This window comes from Solenopsis invicta, chromosome 8 (genome assembly GCF_016802725.1).
Source record: "Solenopsis invicta isolate M01_SB chromosome 8, UNIL_Sinv_3.0, whole genome shotgun sequence".
Classification (NCBI taxonomy): domain Eukaryota; kingdom Metazoa; phylum Arthropoda; class Insecta; order Hymenoptera; family Formicidae; genus Solenopsis; species Solenopsis invicta.
Window position 1 is genome coordinate 7596109 of NC_052671.1, and position 15755 is coordinate 7611863.

The following is a 15755-nucleotide window of genomic DNA, read 5'->3' on the forward strand; positions in this document are numbered from 1 at the left end:
TAATTTACATAAGATTCTCATTGGTTCAGAGGACTTACACTATTAATACATTTTCATGCGCAATGGACTTTACGGATTTCTTTCGGGGATATCCACATGATTCAGTACGGCTTAAGAATTACGTTATCTTGTTATCATTCGCGTCAGCTTCAATAACGAATTGTATGTAGTGGGATAACGGATCTTCTTTGTCTCCACACCCAAGTTGTATCAAGCGTAATTTTCAAGTATTTTGCGTCAAACGAGTACGGAATTTTATTTTCAGCAGGTAAGCACATTAGAAAACTTGTTCGAAGAACAGCCGAAATCAAGCAAACGTGTTCAAACGTGTTTTGTCCGGAAACATTTTTGAGGATTGCTAATTAATTCTGACAACTGACCATCATGGTAGTTCAAGTTCGATTTTACATTCCAATTAAGTTTTAATGTTTTTATATTCCAAGCTTTTGTATTGGCCAACATTTTATTATTCTAAATTTTCGTACTGTCTTCATATTCTTACTAAAAAACGGAAACCAAATCAACCAAACGGAATTCTTAGAAAATGATTGTAAGAATTTTATACTATGTGGCTCATGTGAATCTCATTCCAATATATATACACATATACACACATACATGCATACATACATACATATATATATATACACATATATATATAATTTTACAGTAACGTGTATGCATGTGTAAAACGAGTTTTTTAAATTGATCAATTAATATCGCATCATACACAAATACAATTTTGCTTTTTTTGCTAAGTTGCATTTGCGCATTATATGCAAGCGATCAATCGGTAAATTAAAAAACTCGCTTGTAATCATAAATTACTCAGGGTTAGGTAAATTAAAACATTTTTTAAATTGAAATTACACGAATAAAAGCTCTAGATTGCAAAGTTAAAAGTTACATTAAAATTAAATTAACTCTTCGTAAGCACAATAAGACTTCTTTGTCTCAAGCGAAATTATATATTGTTATATACGTTCTTAAATTTCTCCGAAGGATGGGGGGGGGGAGGAAAGATTCTAATTTCCCCTCCTAAAAAATCTTGTTAATGGTGGGATCTTGCTTTCCAATAGGGATGGGCAGTTATCAAAAATAAACCGGTTATCAGTTAACCGGTTAAATTTTGAATAACTTTAACCTTATAAAATTAACCTTACTACAATAACCGGTTATCAAATAACCGGTTAATAACATAATAAATTATAAAAGTTATTTATACACAATAAATTTTCGTTTAATTAAAATTTTTATTGTAATTTCCAATATGCGAATGAAAATCTTATTACAATCTCCAATAACTATTATCTATCGAGCCTAGAAAAACTAATTGATTAGTATGCTCGGGAGTCAACCGACTTCTATGATCGGAGCAAACATTATTTAAAGTTGAAACTAATCTCTCGGATGGAACAGATGCTCCTAAAATTATTAAAAATTTCATGGCAACTGGAAATGTTGCTGGGAAGGCACTCTTTCTTTCTACCCAATATTGTATTGGATCATGATTTCTATATAAAATGGGTTGATCAAGATAAAGTTTTAATTCTGTAAGTAGGCCTTGATTTTCAAGACTTTGTGGATCTGTTGTATATTTTGCTGCAACTTCTTCATGAATATTCCAAATACTATCTTCTTGATCTTTTTTTTCTAGAGAAGTCTCCATTCTAGGCGGAGTTAATGCCCCTTGACAACGTATTTGCTCTTTTATATATCTAATAGCATTTGCAGCATTTAATGGTGATGCAAAATGAATTCTCTTGAATCTAGGATCTAGAATTGTTGCTACTGATAATAATAAATTTTTTTCATATGAATCCAATCTTTTTTCTGTTTGCTCGTAAAGTTCTTCTTTTAATTTCTGTGTTATTTCATTAGTAACATTGATTCGTTGTAACGAAGTTTTTACACAATGTACGAGAGGAATCACTAAGCTTCCGGATATGTATTTCTCCCCAGAAATATCTTTCGTTGCTGCTTCAAATGGACGTAATAATAATAAACATTCTTCAATTATTGCCAACTCAAGTGGTGTAACCATAGGCGGAGCATTTTTATGAGTTGAACAGGACAAAATTTTGCCCACGTACTTTGACAATAATTGGAATCTTTCTAGGCAGTAAAACGTTGAGTTCCATCTTGTGGCTACTTCTTGTATTAAATACAAATAAGTGCCATCACCTTTACCATCTTTTTTTTGCTCGTTTCGCATGTTATCTTGGGCAACATTACTATGCTTGAAATAAGCAACAATCTGTTTTACTTTGTCAATGATGTTAACAATATCATCAATAGCGCCAAGTGCTTTGCATACCACTAAATTAATATTATGTGCTAGACATGGCACATGGATGTTAGTTTCTGGATTTTCTTTTGCTAATAACATTTTTATTCCAGCGACAATGTTTGCACCATTATCTGTAGTCACAGAAACTATACTTTTTTTTTAAATATTCCAATGTTCGAGCATTTCATTTAAATCTGCACAAATATTAATTGCAGTATGATGAGGAGTGAGATTTTTTACTCCTAGACACATTGCATTCATGCATTTTTTTTCTTCATCTGAAATGTATGAAATATTCACTAATATCTACAAATATTTACAAATATAACAAAAATTATATTTTTTAATCCTTACCGATATAATGAGCTGTTAGTACAATAAAACTTCTAGTTGCGTTCATAACTGTCGCGATATCAGTTGTAATAGAAATTTTATTAACTTCGCTCATTTTATTTCTAACAATGGCCTGTAAGGAAATGTATTTGTTTTCTATGAGGGATGTAATCTGTAAAAAAAAAAAAACACAATTAAATTTGTTGTAAGCATATACACATACATTGACTTAAACAAGAATAATATTAATGCAATATTTAACCGTTTTCCTGCTTGGTGCTTTATATAATGGTATCGCTGTATTTAAGAATTTTTTCATGCCCTCTTTTTCTGTACAGCTTAAGGGAAGGTTATCTTTGCAAATCATATACAATAAACTCTGCGTAATTTCACATTCTCTTGTTCCTCCAGCTAAAATAAATATATACAATATCAGCAACAGATACAAAAAGTTAAATATAAGCTTAGATTTAAAACAAATAAAAACACATTCAGAAATAAAAATGAAAAATAAACAGATAAAATAAGTTCCTTACGCTCATAACTTCTTTGATTTTTAAAACTTTTTTTGATTGATGGTTGTGTTAAATTGGAACTGGAGGAACTTTTAGAATCCGAAGAATCATAGTGAGAGATTTTATTTTTCAGTGAAGCTGGCGTTGAAATATAGTTCACATCAGAATTGTGGACATTATTTTCAACAGTTTCAAATCTGTCTACTAAAAGTCCTGAAATCTCCGAATGAAAGCTTTGACCTTCCTCTATCTATAAAAATAAATACAGTAATGTATTGTATAATTACAACAGTACACTACAAACATAGTATGCATATTAGAAAAATTTAAATATAATGTAATTTAATAAATAACTTGATATATATACTTACTATTTTAAATGAGTCATTATCAACAAAATTTGCTTCATTTTCTATTTCTTCTGTTTCCACTATTTTTGATTTCTTGGCTGAAATTATTATAGCTGTTGGCTTATTTTTATTTTTACTTATAGGAGTTATACATGAAGGATGTTTATGAAGAAGGTGATTTTTTAGGTTTGTAGTACCTCCTCTTTGTAGTACCAGTTTTATAAACTTTTCCACACAAATTACAAATACAGGTATTACTACCGTTTTTGGTGAAAAATTCCCAAATTTCACTTTTCTTTTTGGTTGCAACGGACATATTCTGTATGATATAACACGACGAAATACTATTGAATAAATGTACGGAATACTACTAAAATAAATTATAGTAATTGCTACAAATAGTGATTACGACAATGACTAGTGTGAAATAAATTGTTATAATAATTGGAAAATTTATTTCACAGTAGTCATTGTCGTAATCACTATTTGTAGCAATTACTATAATTTATTTTAGTAGTATTCCGTACATTTATTCAATAATATTTATATTAAAAAATATACGTAGTTGCGTATCCATAAAACATAGCACATCCATGAAACAAACACGACACATGGACATATGACACACAATTATTTTTGCCATCAACTAATTAAAGCTGCGTTCAGAAATCCTACTCATGGATTTCTGAACACAGCTCGCTGAACGCATAAGTTAGGAGAGTTTAGTTGACCAATCAAGACAGAAAGGCAAAAATCTCTTTGATTTGATTGGTCAGTTAAACGCTACTCTACCTCACAGGTAGGATTCCGAACGCAGCCTATTCGAATAAAACATTAATTTGTGAAATAACCGATGCATCCGGTTATCAGATGTTGTAACCGGTTATTCGGTTAACTGAGTGTAAAAAATAAACCGGTTTATAAGCGGTTAAGCGTAAGAAAAACACCGGTTATTGGAATAACCGGTTAAATTTGCCCATCCCATCCCTACTTTCCAACTGTCTCCAAGCGATATACCATCGCTCGGCATTTTGTTTAAGTTCAGCATATAAAGTTAAAGTTTGCGATTGTTCCAAAAAAGACTCAGTGTGCTATAACGGCGTCAATATTTTCGGAAGTAAGTAAATCAAGAAAATTCTCAATATGAGAGAGAGAGAGAGAGAGAGAGAGAGAGAGAGAGAGAGCGAGCGAGCGAGCGAGCAAGCGAGCAAGCAAGCAAGTTACTCAAAGCAGATATGGTAGATTCCAAAAACAAAAAAGGTGCGCGATTTGTCTTTTCGAAGCAACGATGAAAAAAGCTTTTGTGTGAAGTCAATGTTCGATGAGTATCGCGCGCATTTATTATTGTAAAGTATATTATAAATAATATCGCATTTATTACGGTAATGTATATTATAAATAATATATAAATTGTTATAGTGTTATAGAGCGCATAAATGCGTTCTATAACACTTTATAACAATTTATATATTATTTATAATATACATTTTGTAAACGTATTATTATAACAAATATTAAATTAAAAAAAAAATTGATTCTTATATTTATTTCATCTATAAATTATAAAATTTTGTTTCACCTTTGGGTGTTAAAAGAATTATACTTTTTGGAACTGTCGCAAATATATATTTTTTTTAAGTCATGGTTTAAAGTACAAAAGTCTGCACCAATTTAACTTTTTTTATATTTATTTATTGTTAAGATTCTCATTTTTAAACAAATTTACAGTTTTCTTTATTTTGACACAAATTTCATTTTTATTAAGTAATGGCTTTAACGGCTAAATAATGTGTTTTACAACTATTTAGTGATGTAGAACAAACACTGAAAAGTAACTTTAAATTTTTTTAGATTTTTTTGAAAGCCTATACATAAAGTAAAAAAATTGGGCTGAACAAGAAAGGCTCAGTGTGCTTATGAAGTAAAAATATGTGTAAACTTATAAGTTACATGAACAAAAGACGAACTGATTAAAAATTGCTTTAAGAATAAATTAATGAAACTAATTTTAAATTAATTATTTAAAAATTAATTTTGAAAAGCATTGTTTATATTAAATTAGAGCTTTGTAAATTTTTAAATTAAGTTAGATTATTCTAAACAATTATATAATATAGATCATTAAAACTATTCAAACCATTAAATTTACAAATAATATATGGTTGAATATTATTCAACCATAATATTCAACCATATATTATTTGTAAATTTAATTTATACGAAATAATAAAAAAAATATTTTTTGGGAACATATTTTTTTTAATAAGTTTAAATATAGCATATAAATAACTTTTCTTTAAACATTAATATACATTATATATCTAAAAATTTATTGTTTCAATTTTCAATTATATTATTTTTGTAATTATTTTTATCATTCTGAATTCTGAACCATATTCTAATCTGTATAGAAAAAATAAAATTGCATACAGCAAATAATATTTATAAAAGATTTACAAAATATTTTTCATAATTACTTGAATATTTTATAAATATTTACAAAAATATTTTATATATATTTATATTCTTAGAATGAACAGATCATAAATATTTATGAATATCTCTTAAATACTGTGTGCTGACTACAATATAACATATTGAAAAGTATATATATGTTATTCATCTTGTATAATGAAATTAATAAAATAGTTTACAAATGTGTGCCTTGCTTACATAAATTTCAGTTAACATATTTTCAATTTTTTTGTTGCTTTCAGTAACAAAAAATATTTCAGAGAAGATATAGACTAATGTTAATAACTTTTGTTTTTGTTTTCAGATGTACAGTTATTTCTAGACTTATAAAAAAATTTTGCTAAACTTTTTTTTATTAAATTTAAATATATAAACTTTTATCTTTTAAAAAAATGTTAGCATATTTTATTAATTTTACAGAGAAAATTAAATATAACGTAATTTATCCATTTAAGCATCCTTCAAAAGTCTGTTGTAAATCTGCATGTGAAAAGTGCAAACGTAGCAGTTAATAAACTTGATACTGTTCTTGTAACGAAAGAAGTATGACCATACATTTTTTTAATAACGAAAAAAGCGCTTTTTGATATTTAAGTAGATAAGCATTTTATAGCGGTTTAAAAATTTAAGTTTTAAGTTAATTAAAAAAGGCATTTAGTTTAAATATTAAATAATTTGAATGTTTAAATTTTTTTTTCTTTTATCTATGTAAGGACACTACTATTTAAGCCATAATCATTAAAATCTTATGCTAAAATTGATAAAAATTTAACACTAAGATTTCACAATGTCTCTGTTTCTAAAGATTTCGTAGACAGATCTGGATAGACAAATGAAAACAACATGTTGTCATTTTGGTTTCATACATGCCGCATTCAATTTCGATATTCTAAGGACAAGATGTTTCCACAAATTGTCGATTTTGTTTTGCAATCGTGTAAAGTCTTCATTAACTGATGATGACTTTGAACTTAGTATTGCACTTTTATATGGGTTCTGATATAAGTTAACAGTTACGACGTTCATCAGCCCTCAGAATTTATTTCTCTTTTGTAGCTTATTTAAAGGCTCTCACATTTTATGTAAGATGGAATAATCTTATGAAGATTATATTTTGTATTTTCATTGTTTTGTATAATCTGATTTGAATTTGAAAAAAAACTGAAAATTAAGATTTTGAAATATTTACTTTGTCCTGTTTTAGTTTTTTAGTTTTAATTTTGAAAAAAGAGATTAATCTTTTTTTAATATTAAAATCTCGTTATCTTTTAGTTTTGCATTCATCATGGAAGAACACGTGCGTAGTCCAGATCCTTTAATAAAAGGTGATGACATGGCTAAGAACTGGCAAATCTGGAAAGAAGATTTTATTTCATTTATGAATGTAACTGGATACATCAAAAAATCCACTGAAATGCGTGCGAATCTTTTAAAAAATCAAATTGGAAGAGTTGGTATTGAAGCAATGCAAAACATATCTTTTGATCAAATAGAAGATAAAGATGATATGGATATACTGATTAAAAAACTTGATGAATATTTTAATCCTCCGAAAAACGAAGTGATGGAACGATATTTCTTTTTTACAACAGTAAAAAAGCAAAATATATCCATTGAACAGTATATCAATATTTTAAAAGTACGTTACTGGTGATATATGTTTTTGTTGTAAATTTAATACATATATACTTATCTATTGAAATTTTTGTTATTTATAGGAAAAAGCTAAAACTTGCAATTTTGAACACACCATGATAGATAATATTATACGAGACAAAATCGTCTTTGAGACTCATGATAAAATATTGCGTCAAAAATTTTTTGAAATAGGCAATAATTTAAATCTAACGAAATTAATAGCAATTTATAATGATCACAACATTAATACTGAGAAGATGAAACAATTCACGAAATATTGCTGTTGGAGATGTGGCATTCAGCATCCAGTACAACGATGTCCTGCTTGGGGATCAAAGTGCGAGAAGTGCGGTGACTTACATCACTATACTGGACGTTGCAGAGATCTTAAATCTAAAATAAATGATAATAAGGTAATGAATTTATTTCTTTATACGTTACTTTAATTTAAATTAAAATTGATTAAAAATATTCAAAAACATTTAACTTGATCGGTAAGTGTATTAAATATACATATATTTATTTATATTATGATTCTGTAACATGTGTGTTGTAGATAAACAAAAATGTACTGGATCAAACGCAACAAATATTCACTTCAAAGGTACAAAAATAAAATTTGCAACTTTATTTTCGTCCATATATATGTGCACGCGCACGTATATACACACACCCTCGCATAATGCATTCAATGTCAAAAATTTATACGTTATATAATTTTTTTTACTATGTAGTGCAGATAATGCCTTATTGATATAAAATGTGATTTTATTTTATTTACTAGATGTTTGATTTTATTAGAAATAGAAATATCTTGAATAGTCTAAACTAAAGGGAAACGGATAAAATCAATTTTCAAAAAAATCCGTTTTTCAAGATCAGGTTTTGAAGATTATTGCTACTTTTTATAATTGAATTGTATGATTTTTGTATAATTAATATTTCTCTAATTATTTTATGGAATTATATTATGTAAAAGAGCATCTAAAATGTTTTCAAAATTGACACTAACTGATAAGAAGACATTGTTTCTATTAAGATGATATATCAATCATTTTATAATGAAAAATAAGGTATTTTTAATGTGTATTTTTTGTATATTATATGTATTTGTATATTGTACATTAAAAATAAAGATTTGAGAAAAGATGACTATTTTGTCATACATTGATTAAAATTTTAAATATTTTAAGACAAAAGGAATAAAATGGAAATAAAGCTCAAAAAAATACAGCTAATGTTTTAAAACATTAAACGTGCTAAATATTAAATGTTTTTCACGCTATTATTTGTGTTATGCTTATATTGGCTTTATTGTCCATCATGCTTACAATATTAATGCATATTATTGCCTATTGATCGTAATTTTTAATTCTGCATTTTGTAGCATTTTTTAACTTTCTATTATATGTATAATATTCTTTTTTTTTTTTTATTAATATGCACAGCAAAGTAATAATAATAATAATTATTATTATTATCATGGAAATAACTTTATGTTGTAGAATAATGACAAATGGAATATTCAAACAGATTCCGCAATTAAAAAGGATTCAACAAATGAAATGGTATTTATTCATAAATCAGCAACATATTAAAATATTATTTGTAATTATATATAAGTAAATTATACAATTTTTCGTAGATAAATTTTCCTGCTGTTCCAACAGCACCTTGCGATATTGTAGATTCATCTGTTCGCAAAGATTCTACTTTTGATTTTCTAATAAATAAATATGATACAAGTTCAAAAATGTACAACGATAATACTGCGAATCAATCAACAAATTTGCTTAAGAATACACGTAAGTATTTTTTGCAATTATCTGTATTCACATAAAAGTAAAACAATGGCTTTTGATTAGCATAAATAATAATAAATGAAACGCTGCGATTATTTATTACAGAGGATGTTGATTATTACAGAGGTAATTCATATACGAAGTTATCAGTCAAACCAAACAAATCACATAATACAAATTCAAAATTACGGACTGATAATACCATGATTCATTCAGCACATTTGTCTAAGAGTATACGTGCGTATTTTGCAATTATTTGTATTCATAAAAGTATAAAAAATAACTTTTAATCGGTATAAGTGATAATAAATGATGGAACATTGCGATTATTTATTATAGAGGACGATAATTCATATTCGAAGTTACCAGGTAAACCAGGCGAACCACATAGTACAAATTCAAAATTACGAAATGATAATACCGCGACTCATTCAGTATATTTTTCTAAGAGTACTCGTGCGTATTTTGCAATTATTTGTATTCATAAAAGTATAAAAAATAACTTTTAATTGGTATAAGTGATAATAAATGATGAAACATTGCGATTATTTATTATAGAGGACGGTAATTCAAATTCAAAGTTACCAGGTAAACCAGGTGAACCACATAGTACAAATTCAAAATTACGGAATGATAATACCGCGACTCATTCAGTATATTTGTCTAAGAGTACTCGTGCGTATTTTGCAATTATTTGTATTCATAAAAGTATAAAAAATAACTTTTAATTGGCATGAATGATAATAAATGAAACATTGCGATTATTTATTACAGAGGATGATAATTCATATACGAAGTTACAATCACTAAATCAATCAAGCATTCCAGCCGAGTTAAAGACTCCGCCAAGCGTTTCAAACATCTCAGTCCAGCCAAACATCCCAGTCCAGCCAAACATCCCAGTCCAGCCAAACATCCCAGTCCAGCCAAACATCCCAGTCAAGCCAAGGATCCCAGTCAAGCCGGACGAGACACCTCTGGTGAAAATTTTTTTTAGAATTTTTCAAAAAATATTTGTATAATTTTATAACTTTCTCACTTTGTATACAAATTAGAACATTTTTCAGAAAAAAACTCAAAAAGTCTCAGAATTTTTCATATATATTATGAAATTCATATATATTAATTATGAATATTCTAAGATATCTAATAAAATTTAACAGGATTTATTCTACGCAGTGATACAAATCATGAAATAAATTTATAGATCTTGTGTAAATATAAAAAATCATTTAACATTTAATGAGCAAACGCACAATATTACAAAATTTGTCTTTCATCAGTAACACGCATCTATGAGACGCGTTATAATATTTTTAGTTTTATATGTTTTAATAGTGTCACAAATCAAAACATATTATCAGTTTTATGCACAAGAAATAATAAATATTAAAATTAACGTATTTAAATCTATTTACATTTTAATATTGCTTTATTAATTGAATATATAAATCTCAAAAGTCTATGAGGTGAACTCACCGAATAGTTGTCACAGAAAAAGGACAATTTTTATTTAAATGTTGCTAATTGATAAAAAAATGCACTATTGTTTCTATTAATTTTTAGTAATATTACTAAAATAAAGTTAATTAAGCTTTCGCAATTAAAACAGATTTACCAACAATTTCTAAGATTTTTTGTTCTATAATTTCTGATGATGTTATAAAATCTAAAAAAGTTAAAAATATTTTTTTAGAAATTATAGGATGAGAAATCTCAGAATATTTTAGAATTCATATATGTGGAAAATTCTGAGGCAAAATGTTGACTTTCTGAGTATTTCTGAAAAATGTTCCAATTCACACAAAATTTTATAAGAAAAATTTTCACTAGGGACATACAAGTTCAAAATTGTGCAACGATAATATCACGAATGATTCAGCAAATTTTATTAAGAGTACACGTACGTATTTTGCAATTGTCTATATCTGTATTTATATAAAAAAAACTTACTAGCGTAAGAATAGCAATAAATGAATATTCTGATTTTATATATATATATATATATATTTTTTTTTTATTTATTCATTTATTTATTTATTACAGAGGCTAATTCATATACGAGATTCCCAGCCAAGCCGAACGATACACATAATGCAAGTTCAAAATTATGCAACGATAATATCACGAATCACTCAGATAATTTATCTAAGAATACACGTATGTATTTTATAACAAAATGTAATTGTATGACAAAAATATTTAAAAAAAACTTGATCAGTAAGTGAATGAATAGCGCGATAATGGCCTAGTTTACACCGAGTACTATCTAGTAATTTTTTATTAAATTATCTTAATTTCGGCAATGAATTTAAAGAATAGTATATTAAGCTGGTACAATATGAATCGAGATAATTAAATATATGTATCATGTATACACGCATCGTCGAAAGCAAGATAATTTAATAGAAAGTTACAAGTTAGTACGCGTATTAAGTAAGCTTGGTGTAAACTAGGCCAAATAAATAATAAAATATTTGTTTATTACAGTGTATTATTCGAGTGCGTATATAGTTAAGCCAGATGGAACAATTGTAGGAAAGAATACAAGGGATACATTATATAATGGAAACAATCAAAAGAGCAAGCCAACCAAAGACTGTGTATTGCAATAAATTCCTTATTATATAAACATATTTTGCAAAATTACAATTAACAGCAAAATCTTTACTTACAAATTAGTTTGTCTTTATTCTACTGATTTAAGGTTGGAAAGTTTGTAATGAGATTTTTATGATATAGCAACAGAGTTTTGTAATGTATACTATGCATTCTTGACAATTAATAAAAATATTAAAAGTAGTGTATGTTGATTGGCTGATTGTATTTATGAAAAACCCAAAGTTATTTTTTTAATACTATATTTATATACATTATTTATATACATAAATTAAAAAATAACTAAAAATTGTGCAAAAAATTATGCCTTTTGAATATGTTTCGAGGTTTGTTCAACATCTTGGTGGTCCTTTGTGGAATCGTCAGCTGTTTTGTCAGTCAATTGCTGAGCTTTGAATAATTCAATAAGCTGTTCTGTTGCTGTAGGACCAAGTTTAATAGCTGCACCAAGTTCCTTCTGCAAATAATAAAATATTGTATTTTTTATTATTTTAAGACATGTATAATATTAATTTCTTTAAAATAAAATAAAATCTTATCCCAAAAAAAACATACATTAGGAAACTGTGCCAAGTTTAACATGGGATTTCTAAACGTATATGGTGTCCACGGTCCCTGGATCGATGGAAATTCTGTGTGCCACATTTTACGTAATCTCAATGAAGGACCATCCCGAAATTGCGTCCGTAACAATTCCATCCATTTTATAACGTCCTCTCGACTATAATTAGCAACTTCCATCCATTGTCTATCGCCATTCACTAGATACAATACAATCTATTAGCATTATGCAAATAAGATTTCAAATAATTGTGATACGTTATTTTTTAGGCTATATACGTACGATACTCTGCGACTATAACCGGATACCTATGTCTTCTTGGTTTGACATATACTACCACTCCTGGATTTTCCCTCGCGTAATGGACTAGATCATGCTCTATAAAGTCTCTAAAAAAAAATAAATAAATATTATTTAAGAAAAAAAAATAAGAAAGAGAATCCACGTGAGTATAGGTTAGACAAATCTCACCTTATTCCTCTACTCGTACCCTTGTTTTTACAAAATTTCAAAGTTACTCTCTGCAACTGACAGACGTAGCGTCCGATCCCGAGACCAAAAGGTGCCCGCGGAAATCCTGATTTCATAAACAAATGTTGATTTGACATGATTTTCTACTGAATCCTAAATGTTTGAAACACAATCTGATGCTTGTGATTTGTGACGGCGTTGCGCTTTGCGCAGTTGCTGGCCTGGCAGTTACCACGGTTTCCCGTCAGTCGGTGTGGCGGAGGCGGAGAGCGAATAATTGACGTTTGTTCACGTCTGTTTGACAAGGTGCAACGAATAGGAATCTCGAGGAATTTTGTAGTCACGTCCATCGTTTAGTCGTGTCGACATGCTGACGTCTTTACGTCGAGCTTGCGGGCTCTTCGTAAGTAATTTGTTGAAAATTTACCATCGCCGTAGTTCTTCCCTTCTCCACCATAACCTCAAATACCTTACATAATCTTCAATTTTTAATTGTACCGATTGACTTTTGTAAAACACTTCGTTCGCGAATGTATAAATCAATTATTTGAAATTTTTATGAAAAAAATCACCATTTGTTTAATGTAAACAACTTGACATTTCTCCACTTTGTAAAGATTTAACATCTGTCACTTGACCTACCGTTTGATCTATCACTTGACTCGTATTTCTGATGAATTCTGTCCTCATCAGGCTCCAAGAAACATTAGAGGAGTGCAAACAACAGCAAATCGTGCATCGGATCAGCTATTTGTTGTATGTATTAATAATAGCAATAATAGTAGTAAATAGTAATAATAATAAATCAAAATCAATAAGGATAATAGTACGAGCAATAATGAGATGTGAAATATTATGAAATGAAATTATAAACTTGGGAAATACACTACTTATTTTATTAATAAGAGCTTGGACTATTATCTTTTTAATACAGGTTTTCTTGTTTGGAATAAGGTTATACTTAAATAGTTAGCAATACAATATTACACCATTTTTCTAGCAGAACTTTATTTAAAAGATATTGAAGGATGCTTAAGAAATATTAGAAATCTGTTTTTTACTCTACCTTTCAAAATTGCTTACAATAACTCTATGATATTTAAGTTGGGTAGTTACATCAGGTAGAAATAGACTAAAAAAAATATTGAAGTTTTGAAGAACAGAAGATGATTTTGGAAAATAGTGTGAGATGAACAAATTTTTTTCCTCCAACATTACTTAATTAATTGAAAATGTTTTACTAATAGGATAGTACAACATTTGTAATTATTCAAGCATTGTATGACTTTATAACACAATTAAAAATGAAATAGGCCTATATATAGGGTCATAGCAGGATCATGATACTGAAATAATATTTTTGTAATTTTTACATACATTTCTATTTTTTTTAACTGTTAATTATTGTACAACTTTATTCCAAAAAATAATCTGTATTAAAAATAAATTATAAACTAATATTTCATTCTTATTAATAGAAAAAAAGTATTTTCTAGTTTATATTATTTTATCCCTCCCCTGTATATAGTGTACAAATGAGACTAAACTGAATCTGCTCTTGCTGTTAATGTATTAAAAAATAATTTTAATTTATAAATAAAATTTCTATAAATAATAATTAATATATCACTCTGTAATGATAAAAGTAAATCAAATAGAAATAGTTCTCTGTTTTTTCATTATAGAGTGATAATCAAAATATTTTGTTTTATTATTGCATATTAATTATATATCATTATAATAATATTTGACATTTTATTATTATTTGTATTATTGATTTTTATCCTTATTCATTTTTAACTTTAATATGAACCTTTACAATTGTTGTTCAATCAGAATATTACATAGTACTTAAATTTTAGCACAGAGACAGTGAGCACGACAATCCCAATATACCATTCGAATTCAATGAGGCGAATAAGAAGCGAATTGAGGCGCTCCTCGCGATTTATCCCGAGGGTCACAAACGCGGTGCAATGATACCTCTGTTGGACTTGGCGCAACGGCAACACGGCTGGTTGCCCATCTCCGCCATGCACAAAGTCGCCGAGATACTAGGCGTACCAAATATGAGAGTGTACGAGGTAGCCACGTTCTACACGATGTTTAATCGTAAACCCATGGGCAAGTATCACATACAGATCTGTACTTGCACACCGTGCTGGCTGAGAGACTCCGACTCGATAGTCAACGCCGTGACGAAGGCTACAAACTGCGAGCTCGGCGGCACCTCCGCGGACAAGATGTTCACCGTCTCCGAGGTGGAGTGTTTGGGCGCTTGTGCTAACGCCCCAATGTTCCAAGTGAACGACGATTATTATGTACGTATATCTATCTTTTTGGGAATAATGTCAGCTTTAAGTGAAAATGCGACATTATATTTATCGCTTATCTCTCTTTTACAGGAGGATTTGACACCGGAGACTACGGCGGCTATAATAAATGCTTTGAAAAAGGGCGAGAGACCACCGCCAGGACCACAGAATGTTTCGAGATTCGCGGCCGATCCTGCCGGTGGACTTACGTCATTAACGACTCCGCCTCCGGGTCCCGGATTTGGAGTTAGGTCGGATTTGTAAAATATGTTTTTGATAGGTCTGTAGTGTACATTAATGAAATGTAAAAAGGTTATTAATAAAATATATCAAAATAGCAGATTATTTCGTTGACACATGTTCATACTAAAATCATGTGCACATA

At 28.5% G+C, this 15755-nt stretch overlaps 4 protein-coding genes across 12 annotated transcripts; 2 read left to right on the plus strand and 2 right to left on the minus strand.

Annotated features, from left to right (window-relative positions):
- The first annotated feature begins 63 nt into the window (after positions 1–63).
- On the plus strand, positions 64–12205 carry LOC105207999. 6 transcript variants are annotated; one of them, XM_039452525.1, is made up of 14 exons: positions 82–268; positions 3632–3674; positions 7236–7602; positions 7682–8014; positions 8158–8205; positions 9107–9169; positions 9247–9406; positions 9509–9640; positions 9743–9859; positions 9962–10078; positions 10178–10383; positions 11237–11306; positions 11450–11563; positions 11894–12205. In XM_039452525.1, exons 3-14 carry the CDS (start codon positions 7249–7251, stop codon positions 12016–12018), a joined length of 1839 nt encoding a protein of 612 aa, XP_039308459.1. In that variant the 5' UTR covers positions 82–268; positions 3632–3674; positions 7236–7248; the 3' UTR covers positions 12019–12205. The 6 variants fall into 6 exon arrangements, with proteins under 6 accessions (XP_039308456.1, XP_039308460.1, XP_039308461.1 ...); XM_039452522.1 differs by lacking the exon at positions 3632–3674 and having other exon boundaries at positions 64–268; XM_039452523.1 differs by lacking the exons at positions 82–268; positions 3632–3674 and adding an exon at positions 4332–4605.
- Positions 1234–4181, minus strand: LOC105205083 (E3 SUMO-protein ligase ZBED1). 4 transcript variants are annotated; one of them, XM_039452530.1, is made up of 7 exons: positions 4050–4098; positions 3686–3832; positions 3510–3586; positions 3160–3388; positions 2886–3034; positions 2645–2795; positions 2195–2568 (listed from the first exon to the last, which is right to left on the minus strand). In XM_039452530.1, the coding sequence occupies exons 1-7, from the start codon at positions 4081–4083 to the stop codon at positions 2450–2452; spliced, it is 906 nt and encodes a 301-aa protein (XP_039308464.1). In that variant the 5' UTR covers positions 4084–4098; the 3' UTR covers positions 2195–2449. The 4 variants fall into 4 exon arrangements, with proteins under 4 accessions (XP_039308463.1, XP_039308464.1, XP_039308466.1 ...); XM_039452532.1 differs by having other exon boundaries at positions 2284–2568; positions 3686–3807; positions 4050–4181; XM_039452531.1 differs by having other exon boundaries at positions 2284–2568; positions 3686–3858; positions 4050–4087.
- A 40-nt stretch (positions 12206–12245) lies between the features above and the next one.
- LOC105207998 (39S ribosomal protein L43, mitochondrial) lies at positions 12246–13275 on the minus strand. Its single transcript, XM_011177716.3, has 4 exons — positions 13056–13275; positions 12867–12973; positions 12578–12783; positions 12246–12479 (listed from the first exon to the last, which is right to left on the minus strand). Exons 1-4 carry the CDS (start codon positions 13190–13192, stop codon positions 12324–12326), a joined length of 606 nt encoding a protein of 201 aa, XP_011176018.1. The 5' UTR covers positions 13193–13275; the 3' UTR covers positions 12246–12323.
- LOC105207997 (NADH dehydrogenase [ubiquinone] flavoprotein 2, mitochondrial) lies at positions 13273–15715 on the plus strand. The gene is made up of 4 exons (XM_011177715.2): positions 13273–13458; positions 13749–13811; positions 14918–15376; positions 15461–15715. The coding sequence occupies exons 1-4, from the start codon at positions 13423–13425 to the stop codon at positions 15632–15634; spliced, it is 732 nt and encodes a 243-aa protein (XP_011176017.2). The 5' UTR covers positions 13273–13422; the 3' UTR covers positions 15635–15715.
- The last annotated feature ends 40 nt before the right edge of the window (positions 15716–15755 follow it).